General features: G+C 39.1%; 2 protein-coding genes across 14 annotated transcripts in view; one reads left to right on the top strand and one right to left on the bottom strand.

Moving 5' to 3' along the window:
- Positions 1-7,240, top strand: part of LOC137615243 (excitatory amino acid transporter 3-like) — a 1,014,688-nt gene extending 1,007,448 nt beyond the window's left edge. For all 13 annotated transcript variants that reach the window (XM_068344957.1, XM_068344954.1, XM_068344953.1 and 10 more), the window contains 4 exons: positions 3,875-4,108; positions 4,645-4,839; positions 6,156-6,290; positions 6,489-7,240. In XM_068344957.1, coding sequence (XP_068201058.1) covers positions 3,875-4,108; positions 4,645-4,839; positions 6,156-6,290; positions 6,489-6,660 — 736 coding nt within the window. In that variant the 3' untranslated portion in view covers positions 6,661-7,240. The remainder of the gene's footprint in view (positions 1-3,874; positions 4,109-4,644; positions 4,840-6,155; positions 6,291-6,488) is intronic.
- LOC137615242 (rho guanine nucleotide exchange factor 38-like) overlaps positions 3,965-13,069 on the bottom strand; it is a 396,680-nt gene continuing 387,575 nt past the window's right edge. The window contains exon 17 of the mRNA XM_068344950.1: positions 3,965-4,268. Coding sequence (XP_068201051.1) covers positions 4,265-4,268 — 4 coding nt within the window. The 3' untranslated portion in view covers positions 3,965-4,264. The remainder of the gene's footprint in view (positions 4,269-13,069) is intronic.

The raw sequence follows: 13,069 nt of genomic DNA, 5'->3' as shown, positions 1-13,069 counted from the left end.
TACATACTGCCCCTGGCGGCAGAGCGTGTGCTGCCCAGATGGTTAACGAAGTAAATGCACAGAGGAGGAGGGAGATAGTCCCTCCCTACTTGTCGATGTATATCACTAAGGTATTGTATTGTTGCTCATCAACAAGTCCCTCCCTACTTGTCGATGTATATCACTAAGGTATTGTATTGTTGCTCATCAACACAAATGATCGACCTGTCACCCAATTTTGAAATGTTTGTAAAGCCAAGAATGATGCTTGTATATCAAGAACGCTCATATAAAGGCATTGATCTTCCTATGTCAACACTCCTGATGAGACTAGGTCCTCAAGGCATGTCTTAACTCTTCGATGTGTACGAGAATACTGTGGTAGCATGTCTGAAGGAGGAGAGTTCCGAGGTACATTAAATTAAGAGCTTGCTTTTGTAAAACAACCAGACAAGATTATTTCAAACTTCCCGAACTAGTGGAACAAAGAGGAAGGGAGAATCCTTGGCGACTGACCAGTGACATAACTGTGAGAATGAGGAGCGAGCTATTTTTCTAAGGATGACAGGTATCCAAGGAGAACTTGCAAAAGTTTGGCTGACAAACTAGTTCAGTGACTAGAGTTTGATGACCAGTCCCCAAACCCTGATTAGTACTCTACCAAGAAGTCAGGGACAATTCTTTGGCAACTACTAGCACATCCTACAATATCAGTATCACTTCTGGCACCAGGCTCAGAACTAACTGAGGGAAGTCAAAAGTCCTTGAGGGGGAATAAGTATCCCTCCTGAAGGACACTTGCTACCCAAGGTTTGGCTTCAGCTTCTCACCGCTGCCATGACTGGTTTTCCTGATTTGTGGCAGAAGGATATGTGGAATGCCCATTTTAAGTTTTCTCTAACCTTCCTCTTTACGATTTTATTTTCTGTACTGTGCCTAAGAGGGTGTGGGAAAGGAGATAGTGCCCTTAAGGAGAAAGAGGCTGCTGTGGGTCCTGTTTAGGTTTAGAATATGTCACAAGCCCAATCTCAAAAGTATGTCTATCCTTTAATGCTTTTCTGCACTCCCTCTTGAGGGCCTAGAGGTTCTAAAGCTAACTGCATGGTTCATCAGAGTTCCATATGTAGATTCTCTACTTTATTCACGGTTCTTGCTATTTCTCTATTGGAAAGATAATTGGGGATCTCTGCAACAATCTGTTGCAAAGATTTAGCCAATTTTCCTCAATAGCTTGTGAAAAAAAATATTGCAACTGCCTTCCTCCTTTTCAGGACAAAGTTAGCCCACAAGGTTGTTGATTGAAGGAGAGAAAGAGGATGACTCTTTCATCATTCTGAGTAAGCCTCAAAATCTCTGCGATGTCATCCTCAAAGAATAATTTTGTGAAGTTTCCGAACAGCCTTGATGCAGCCTGGAGAGAAGGCATGGGCATGTTTTCTTTAGTCATGGAATCAGAGGCAGAGAGGGATGTACCATCTGTTCTGATTGTCTCTATTGGAAGGTTCTTTGAGAGTTCATACTCTTAACAGGTCTATTTGCAGAGGAAAGGGATCACAGTTTGAAGAAACGTTGTATGCGACTTTTCTACTAATGTTAGGAGGATCTGGCTAGACTTAAATACCTAATTTGTCCTGCAGATTGGAGAATTTACATAAAGCCCGCCCAAGGCAAGGATAGATTAGGTTATGGAGTTAAGGGATCGCCTACCCAGCCCCCTGGGCTTGAAATGTGCTGGACTTTATTGTACTCAGAATCTGGAGAAAATATCCCACGCTGGACACAGTTTCTGAAGCATGACTAAGAGGCCCTTCCAGAGATTAATTGTCCCAAGTCATTTGGTCATGGGCAAGAAATGAAGCCATATCAGCACAGACTTGGGATTGATTGGTGCTGTATGAGAAAGTTATAAGACAGAACTGGGAGTGTAATCTTTGTATGGAGGAGGAGGAGATAAATTGCGAATGTTTGGGCCCACCAAATAGACGGTTGGTTAATTCCCCCTTGTCTGGCCTGGAAAAAACTTTAGCAGTAGTCAAAGGTTTGATCCCTGGCCCTACCCCTAGGAAGATGTATCAGGCATGGTACTTAACGGTGAGTGAACCAGGTCTCATCCTGAAGGGGAAAATGGTTACGCCTCCCTGAGTGATTTGACCCATATTTCGGGAAGGGGGAATGTGGATGAAAATTGTACTTGAGGGGAGGAGATTTAGGATCATCATGTCTTGGTCCATAAGACAGTGATCTATGATCCCTGATATTCCTACGTGGATCATACCAAGAGTTTTGAACCTCTCCAGTCACTTTTGAAGTGGGAGGGACTTACACAAATGTTCTTTCCTTATTCAGGCTTTGAGAGGCTTGAGATGGGTATTGGGCAATACCCAACTCGGGTCTATGTTGCTTTGGCGAAAGAAGCAGCACTGGACCTATGAACATGATGATTCTTTGCAAGGGTTAACGGTCTACCAGGCAAGGGTAAGTAGCGGACTCTTTGAAGTAGTCAAATAGGACTCCTTATGAGAGGTCTTCCAGTGAGAGATTCTTCTTACTCTTCCATTTCTGGCAAGGCAGAGATTTCAAGGAGGAGGAGAATCATGTATGCTTCTCTTGCTGCTCTAACCTGCCATAACTTTGACTGCTACAAACTTGGTAGAGATTTTTTTGAATCTGCAAGTTGTCAAGAAACACTTCATTAAACAATGGGTAGGAGCAGAGGTCACTAGCCTTTCTGGTTCTCTAGCACAGAAGAAATGCAATGCCTCTATAGATATTACTCCAATTATACCAAGTGAGGACCAGCCACTTAGTTATAAGACACTTTTGTATAATCCAGTGGGAGAAGGTTAATGCTCCACTCCTGTACAGGATGGATCAGTAACACAGACCCCTAACCCCCTCCATTTGTACTAGCCCCAGGCTTGGAGGTCAGGAGAGTCAGCAGGAGTAAGCCCTCAAGCTCTTCCAGGGAGGGAAGTAAAAAGCTCCCTCGACATCATTGGGGAGGTAAAATCTTTCAAGGAAGACAAAGAACTCTTCATGGTTTTCACCTACTTCTCAAAATTGCACCACTGGGAAGAAAACAAAGGACAACACAGAATGTTGGGAATTACTGCACACAACACAAAAGGAATGTGGATCCATGGAAGGCCAAGACATGAAACTGCCCCAAGGTTGATTCTTGTTAGGGTACTTCCTTATCTCCACTTTGTTTTAATTCCATGCAACACTAAACATCACAGCTTAGCATAACACAACACTTCACTCATACATGATGAAATTAGAGGTAAAATCTTATTTTTGCAGAGTTGAGAGATCCGTTCTCTGAAAATAGAAGTGAGGACTCTTGAATGGCAAGATTGACTGGCATGACCCACTCAATTCACTATCTTTAAAATCCTGATCCATAATCATTCAGCCACTAGTTTTGCACCAAAGGAGTCTCTTATACTAAAAAGTTGAGTTTGTTACTGCATCAAAAAAGCAATTTCATTTTCTTATTAATGTAAATTAGTCATAGTTGTAATACTGGGTGTTGACAGTGGGAAACAGGTATTTCCTAACTTTATACATTGGTTAGTGACTATTTATTTTATCTATATTTACAATGAAGTCTTTAACAATATTTCCTTTTAATCCTTTTCATCAATTTTTTTTTTTCAATTGGGCCAAAACTCATTTGTGTATTTAAGCCCCAGTACTTTTTTTTTCATGACTGCTTAAATTCTAGAATGATATTAAAATATATGTACTGTATCTGACCATAACTGAATATGTGTGGTGCTGTCATAGGAATTAAAACCCGATGATAAATTTGTCACTACTGTACCTAATAAATACTGAAACCATATTAAGAAAATTCTTAAGCCGACTTCTATATTGAAAATCAACTTTTCAGGATCTCTCCCGTTGGTATTCTCTTCTTGGTAGCCTCCATGATGATTGAGATGGAGGATTTCAGCGTTATGCTTGGCCAGCTGGGAATGTATTTTGGCACTGTAGTTCTTGGTATTTTCATCCATGGATTGGTTGTATTACCTCTTCTTTACACAGTGTTGACTCGGAAGTTACCATTCAGATTCTTAGCCAACATGACCCAAGCGTACATCACAGCCTTTGCTACGGCATCAAGGTAAATTTAGTAGGTTTATAATTCTTCAGAACTCCACTTTTATAAAAAAAAAAAAATTGCCTTTCAAGAAATATTTGAAGTTTTCGATGTTTCCGATTACTATAAAGGAAAAATTTATAATAAATCAAGCAAAGGCAATTCCTCTGTGCAGAGCAGTCACCTGCAAAATAAGAAATTAAGATTAGTCTTTAATATAAATATTTGATAGAAAATTTTATTACTGTACTAATGTATGAGATCAATATTTAACTTTTGTGTCAAGTGTTCTGGACAGTTAAAAAAAAAAAAGCTTTTTACACTACTGAAGAAAGCATGCTCACTATTACAAACTTCTATCCTGCACAGAGCAATTAAAACGGGAAGCTACAGTGTGTTTTACTAAAGTTAGCTCTTTATGTTCCCTTCGAATTTTTTTCGTTTCTAATCAAAGTCTAAAAGAAAATACACCAGCCAAATGTAGCACATTCATGATACCCATAAGTTGACAATGAAATTGGGTACAGTATGTATAAAGTTTATTTTTTTATTTTTTACAGCTCTGGAACACTACCAGTTACGTTCCAGTGTCTTGAAGAAAAGAATCACATTGATACTCGAGTTACTCGGTTTGTAATTCCCATTGGAGCAACCATTAACATGGATGGAACAGCCCTCTACGAAGCCGTTGCTGCTATATTCATTGCACAAGTCAGAGGAATGCCTCTTACAATTGGACAAATTGTTGCTATCAGGTAAAGAATTCATAAGCTATAATCCTTTATTTTTTTTTATTTGTAATTTATGTAAATTTACAATTTTATGAATATGAGAAGGAAGGTAAACAACAGATTGTGCTCGCCACGTCTAGTGTCTGCATTTGGTACATGTAGCATATCTGTATTTGAGGGAAGGGACTCTCTACTGGTTAGTAAACAACTCTAAAATATGATGATGATTATGTCCTTATGATTTTAAGTGCCAAGTAAAATTACCCCGAAAGCCCATACTGAAGTCTATTCAATCAATCCACAAAGAAAGAAAAAAAAAAAAAACTTTGAAAACCCCATATTCTCACAAACTTAAAATTTTCAGAGTAAATTGCATCTACTTTTTCCTTTAAAACATGAAAAGATAAGGAATTTTATTTCCTACAATCTGAAGTATCTTTGGAAAATAGAAAAATAGTCTCAATTGAAAGTGTCCATAAATTAATGAAATAATACATACAAAAAAGGTAAAATATCAAAATTTTCTTTGAAATGTTTTGTAAATATAATTAATTTTCAGATGCTATTTAAATGGAAGAAATCAATCGAGAAACCAAAAAGTAGATTGAGATTTAAATAACCTCAAATAACATTGTAGTTGCGCTCCTTAAGGGATCGTAAACAGTTCTGGATAATGATAGCCATGTACAGCGTACTTCCTTAGCCACCACAAAAAGGTTTTGCATATAAAGAAAATAACATTGTACCTAGGCCATTATAGTACAGTAATGGCTCACAACACAAAATTAATTCGTTCTGGAGTGTCTTTCATAAAATGATTTTTTCGTGTTGTGAGTCACATTTCAGATGCAAATTGCCTAATTCGTCCCAGACCCTACAAAACACCACATAAAATCTTATAATAAAGCTACAGTATAACCACAATGGAATGCTGCAAGCCAAATCCATTAGAACCAATCAATATACCTAAACTAACTGTTAATACCTATAAATTAAGTTGTTATTGCAGCAATGTAATAATAAATGGAGAATAATACTATACATACAGTACAATAATGTACATATACAAAATATACAGTACCATATGTACTGTACTATTATGGTTACCCCTGTTATGGACTACAGCTGCATTTTCTATTGCCTAAACCCATGTTCTTCAACTCTTGTTATTGGATGACTATTTTATTCTCAGCCTGTCTGCCAAATCTCTTTTCTTATAATGAAAATTTTTTCGTAAAGTTAGTCATAAAAATATTTGCATCTCGTTTCGCAGCTTGAAAATTTCGTAAGCAGATTCTTTCGTTTAGAGAGGTATGACTGTATATTCTTCTTTTTGACAGCATTACTGCAACTGCAGCAGCTATTGGAGCAGCTGGTATACCTCAAGCTGGTTTAGTGACAATGGTGATGGTACTTGATGTTGTTGGACTTCCGCCAGAAGACATGACCCTTATCATAGCTGTAGATTGGTTATTGTAAGTATGAGATGGACTTTAATTTAATTTTCTTCAATTTGGTTTCAATATCTTGGCAGTTTTCTCAGCTTAACATTTTTCACAAAATGTTTATTGTTAGTCAATAAAGCACATTTATTCTGTTGTTATTAAAATTATATACCAAAATTAATCTGAAGTGGTAATCCTTGTACAATAAATTATTTTACTTCTTTTCAGGGATCGATTCCGTACTATGATTAATGTCCTCGGAGACAGTATTGGAGCTGGACTGGTATATGAACTCAGTAAGAAGGAACTTGAGAGATTGGGCAGTGTCAACGTTAATGGCGACGTAGAACGTCCTTCCAATGAAATTGGTATGGATGCTGTAGAATCAAGTAAAATGTGAGAGAAGGTGAAGTCTAACTCCCAGTTTGATGTCAATTGTTCTAGTTCTTCTACTGACCCTCTTCCTTTAAAGCTACAGAATCTGGACTCTAGTAGCTCAATGAGGGAAGCACAGGGTTGGAAAGATCCAACTTCTTCCCAACATGAAACACTCCTGTAAACTAGAATCCCAAGTGTACAATAATGGCATAATTCTGTTGAGGGTGCTCATTTTTAGTCTGACCACAACACACCCTCCTGATTGAATAGATTCATTTAGGGAGTCAGACTAGTTCAAAAATGTTATTTTAAATTTTACTTGTACAATTAATGCAGAGATTGAACTTTTGACTACAGCGGATTATAAAATTCTTTTATAACCATTATTTTCCTTATTTCAGAACTTGATACATTTTTAAAAGTAACTCAAAAGGGAACATATCTTAAAAAGTGTGCACGAAGTTACTGTGAAATTGGGCAAGTGGAAATTTTTTTTACACCATGAAAGATTTTGTGCAATACTGAATTGCAATCTGAATACCAATGATTTTATATGGCTAAGTGGTGCTTTTGTTTTAAAAGATTTTTTTCCTTTCAATTTTTCTCTTATAATAGGACCTTTTTTGCAAGGTAGAAAATTTTAGACAATGAGGAACTTTTAGTCTACAAAAAGCAAAAGTAAGAAAATATGTTTACCGTAATCAGCAAAAGCTGTTAGTGTTGCCAAGTGAAATCATATCAGTTCATCAGACAGAAGCACAAATTAAATATTGTACTGTATATAGAATAAGTGCATTTATTGTACATCAAATGATAATAATTAGTTTCAGAGTATTTGGCCACTGTATAGAAAGTTTTGTAATTGTTGTCTTGTTGGAAAGTCTACAGATATATATTTGTTGTAAAGTAGTTGGGCCTCAATCATTGTATTTGTGTCCGTGTCATTATGTCAAAACATTCATCTTCATTTTCAAATGTATAAATAATTTAAGTATTATTTTCTTGTGAAACCATGCAATAGAACCAAATATTGTTCAGCCTAAATTTGTGCATGAATACTGCAATACTGTCAATTGCAAGCAAGCTCAGATATCTGGCTTAGGTTTCACATATTGCCCGTCATGTAAATATCGGTGAACATGTACAAATGTGTGTATTAAAAGTCGTTAATCCCAGGTCACGTTATACTTCTATTATATACAGCAGTGTTCTGTATTCATATTTTGAATTGGAAGATTGGGAATTGTTTTGTAATTGTAACAGTTATAGCAATATAAATTCTTTAATAAGAATATTTCTAATATGGGCTCTGTGTTGGACTGGTTCCATAGGGTATATAGTAAGAGAGGTCTTCCTCCCTTGCTTAAAAGACCAAGAATACCATTGTAGTGCATAAGTTTTTAAAAAGGGAGTTTTTATCATTTTAATCCATCTTATATTGCTCTTGGCAATAACCTAGGGTTAAAGGATTTCTTTGATAAAGAATTTGTGATCCATGTATTCTTCCGTAAAGACGACATAAAGAAACCAAACTGTGTTGTGTTCTTTGTTCATAGTACTGTAATTGTAAAGGCAAAAGCAATCAATATGCCTTTAAAAGCATTATAGCATTATAATAAAAATGTTACTGCCAAGGAATAACTGGTTGCTTATTCCTTTACAACTGTAGAAACACAAGATGAAATAGCAGAGAGGATACCATAGGAGTGTGTATGTGTGTGGTGTGGATGTAAGTTACAGCATTTAAAAAACTTTATTTAACCCCATTGTGAAGGTTGATCTGAGTACATGAATGTGGTGCTTGAAATATGTGGGGTTTGTGAGTGGGTATGTCCTTGTCTCTAGTGAATAAGATACACCTCTCTCCATATCATATTCTACTTCATTATTGTACTTGAGAGAATCCAGTAGTTATGTTTTTATAGAATAGTAGTTTGATGAAATAAATGTAAGGAATGTTTGTGCTTACCATCAATACTTGTTACTTTGTAAATCATTTAAAGAATAATAATGACTATATTTATTGTTCAAAGGGGCTTTAGTATCATACAGAGTATTCATCTCTCATTCATCAAAGATCAAACATAGAAAATTATACATTGGTATAAAATTACAACAACAATATTATGTTTTGTTTCACAGGGCAAAAAATGTTAAGTGTGTTTAAAAGTTGAAGAAAAGAAAAGGAAAATTCCAATTGAAAATATTATCCATTTGAAAATGAAATGAGACTTTGTTAGTCTTTACAACTGTTGTGTCACAATAAGCAATGTTTTTATTTACAGCTTTTGTTTCACAAGGTATGTAAAAGGGGCCATGATTTTTTTTTCTTTTGAGTTTTTGTATTACAATATACCAGTATGTTCATGAAGACCTATCTGGTTCATAAAGTATAAAGTTTACAAGATGATTTTTTAATCAACTGTATGTTAAGCTCAAACTACAGTATGAATAAATAAATTTATAATGTAAGAATACTTGCATTTTTTCTTCCTATATTATGCACAATTAAGAATTCTAATACTGTACATAACATACTTCATCGATAGTTTCATGTAAGTATTGAAAAGGTACTGACCAGTCTCTCTTCAGCAGTTCAACCTTTTTCCATTTCCACCTTGACATATAGTAGTCACATACTGGTTAATGGGGTTCTACTAAACACACTTGGTTACTCTGTTCTGCCAGTCATATCCTAACCTTTAAAACAATTTATATTCAGATGCTGAAATTACCTATCCAGCAAAAATTAATTTAGTTTCAACACCTAATACAAACCATATCTCGTTGACTATGAATATATATTTTGGTGAAAGCTGAAACTAGCCATAAATTTTTTAGCGAGGTATAGCAAACCACTGCTATATGGAGGGGGATAGACCACACACCAGTGTTATATATATTTTACTCTCATTAACCTAAATTCTTTAAATGGCTATTAACTTTCTACCTTTTTTCTTTTCTGGTGTGCTTGTGATCTTTACAGGATTGCTAAAATGCAGGTTTGTCCTGGATTTGAAGGGCATCTTTGTGGCATCTTCATGTTAGCTGTGGAGACAGATCCTCATGGCCTTTAAACTGCTTGCAGGATTCTTCTTGTAATGAGTACCGGGGGCTTCCATCCTCCAAGTGGGTGGGGTTCGGTAGGCAACGGACAAAGAAGTCCAAAAGGGATTCTTCTCCTTCGGGGTCTTCCTCAAAGCCGAAGAAGTCCTGACTTCTTACTTCAGCATCTCCTTCCCTCCCGGTTGACACTGCTCATTCGTTTTCCTCTGTCGGACAAATGAATAAGAGTGATGGCCATTTGAACCCCTAAACAACCCTTAGGCTCAGAGGACTCCGTCGCTTTCCCTAGTGAAGCGGCACGGATTTCGCCCATAGGGAAGTCTCTTTTCACTCTGGGCTACCGTTTCTCTAAAGAATGGATTTTGGAGGTGCTACAGTCAGGGGAACAGCAGGAGCGTACACCTGCTTCCCCAGGGATTGAACATGGTCCTTGCCTCTGAGCTTCTCGTACCCTTCACTGTAGCTACCTCCACTTTTTCTCACTCACCCTTCGTTTATGCAGCTCTGAAGTATGAATGAAGGCAGTTTCAGACTGTTGATTCTTGAGTTACCAGTCAGGGAAGCCTTTCAAAATGAACCCAGAAGCTGATCACGGTCGATCTTCTAAGATCGCCGATTTCGCTACGTGCCCTCAACCCAAGTTGGCTCAGCACGCTGAGATTCCGCAACATATGAAGCACTGATCTTCCCCACCTGATGTTGAGCACCTCTTTCGCCAGCGAGCGAAACCCTACTCACCCGAGTAGTTGCCCCCCTGGGGGCTTAGGAAATGAGCAATGCTCCTCAGAGCAAGAGGACGATGGGGTACAAAGGCTGTTTTCAATTCCTGTTACGGGCACAAGAAAGTGCTTTGAGTTTTGCGAGGTCAGGCCCCTCGGGACCACCGCCTCAGACTTTATCCCCTTACAGGAAAGAACCTGGTTTTCCTGCTGTGTGCCAGCGTGCAGGAAAACTTTTGCAGCCTTGCTCGCCACCATCCAAACTCGTGCCACCTCTGTATGAGTGCACAAGGCTACTCATCAACCTTCTGCTAGAACACTGGCGAGTGATCGTGCTTTATATCACGGGGCTTCGGCATGTCAATGCACAGACCCTAGATTGGCCAGTTTTGTACAGTATTGCGCACCTGACCACTGAGCATTGGCAAGGTGGGCGGGCAAGCTCCTCATAATGATCAGGGTCTGCGCGTGCGCACTCACCACCATGCATTGCTTCGGCAGCACAAGACTTTGCTCAGGAACGTGCGCACCCACGATCACCTATTTGTTCTACTATGGTAGAGTATGAGCACTCAACAAGGGGCACTGCCACGGTACCTCTTCCGTGATCACCTATTTGCACTGCTTCTGTAGTTCATGAGAGAGCTCCAGTATACACTACCTCTTTAGCACGAGCTTGCTCACCCACACGCACTACAGGTACTTCAATAACAAGTGTGTACTTGTCCTTACTTTAAATAGATCCCTCTTGCAAGCACAATATGCCAACTATTCGAGCTCGCCAAGGGAAGAATAAAAGCACGCCTCTGTGGGTGCTCCATCATTTACAAAAGACGTCCGTTGGTTTGCCGAGTTGGTGAAGGCAGTTTCACAGGTGGTCTCTGGATTGGCAACATTCTCACCTGATGAACCTTTTTTCGGATACTTCTCCTATCCCTCTCGAGGTGGTAAAGTCCTCTGGGATGGTCATTCCACCCTTTGACCTGAGGAGTAGGAGCCCTACCACGAGGCAGGCTCCTCCTCTTAGTACCCCTTGCCCTTCTCCATAACTGCAGTCTTTCAGGTGACTCCAAGATCTCCAATACCATTCGAGTGGGAAAGATTGGGAATTATTCCAATCAAACCATAGAAGAGGAAAGGAGGGCAATGTCAGCCGACACCTCCCCTAGGTAATTATTGGCTTTCTCTGATACAAATTGTCCAGACCGAACCATCCGCTCCTCCCTCGAAGGTAGCTGCTCTCTCCTCCATGCCTCCGTAGGTTTCACGACTGACAGAGGACGCAAGGAAAGAGTAGTCTTTACTCCTTGCGGTGCTTACAACCACCCAAGGGAGGAAGGAAAGTAAGATCCTTCCTCAGAACTGGATCTCGAGACTCGAGGTCCCAGATCCTCAGAAGGGCGTTCTTGGTTTGGTACCAGCCTCAGCGAGACTGGAGGAGAGGAAGACTCTGACCCACCCTGGGCTCCAATGGGTGCGAGCTTGGGAGTGGATGATCTACTTGATTATGGTTCCGATCATTCAGACGACTTGCTATCCATGCCCGCCAGTCCTAAGATTTCGTCCTTAGAACAGGATTTCAGAGCACGTCTTCGTGCACGTCCTGTCTTGTATAAGGAAAATGATCTCCTTAGACTAGGGTAGCCTTACCTTGGTCTAGAGATGGCCAAAAGGGCCAAGAAAAGGGATTTTGACGAAGGAAAAATCTATTTCTGGGCGAGAGACCTGTGCCGCCCAGTGAAATGCTCCTTTTACATCATTTCTTAGGTAAAAACTGCTATGAATTTACCAGAGAAAAAATTGTCTAGGAATGCTAGATTGAACCCAGCTCGCTCACCTAATAAGGTGTCGGTATAAATAACTGGGGCGTGATAAATAATCACAACCAGAGGCCTCGCACCATTTAGATATCTCCTCTCAATATCCCCGTACAGCGAGGTGCCATTCAATACCCTAGCACCGATCTCTACTACCAACAGTCCAACCCACGCTAGTGATGTCACTCCTTATAGCACCCAAGATTGGGGCCCAAGAAGGGAGGGAAGGGTGGGTTCACTGGGCGGCACAGGTCTCTCACCCAGAAATAGATTTTCCCTTCGTCAAAATCCCTTTTCTGGGCTCCGACCTGTGCCGGCCCAGTGAAATAGTGCCAGAGAATAGGGACCCAAACTTGACACAATACCTGAGGGAAGTAATAAATACAAAATAATACCAAACGTGATTTTAATATCAGGAAAGGATATACAAGGTATCCCGAGGGTAAGTACTCTCAACATTAATAGCGAATAGGTAAATACAATAATGGCAAAAAATCCCATACTAGGGATGGCAAAAAAGACAAGCAGATAATGCAGATCAAATAAATATCATCATGATAGTAAATAATTCAAAACCAGCTCGTGGAGAATAAGACTAAAAACAGGTATAAATAAAAACAATTCGTAGTAATTGAGATCATAACGAGGTATCCAACAATACACCATAAAGGTGTAGTTCAAGAAAAACAAAACCAAAACTAGGTAGTAACAATAAGTAAGGCAGATAGGAGGAAAAGAGGATAGAGCAAGACGTTGTGATTAAGACTCAGTACCTTCAGGAAGAACCACATTCCCAGCTGCTATTGTAGCAAATTTTAGAGCTTCCAAA

The sequence above is a fragment of the Palaemon carinicauda genome, chromosome 21 (assembly GCF_036898095.1).
Source record: "Palaemon carinicauda isolate YSFRI2023 chromosome 21, ASM3689809v2, whole genome shotgun sequence".
NCBI classification, from domain to species: domain Eukaryota; kingdom Metazoa; phylum Arthropoda; class Malacostraca; order Decapoda; family Palaemonidae; genus Palaemon; species Palaemon carinicauda.
The sequence above is the reverse complement of the archived record's forward strand: the minus strand, read 5'-3'. Positions and strand labels throughout refer to the sequence as shown.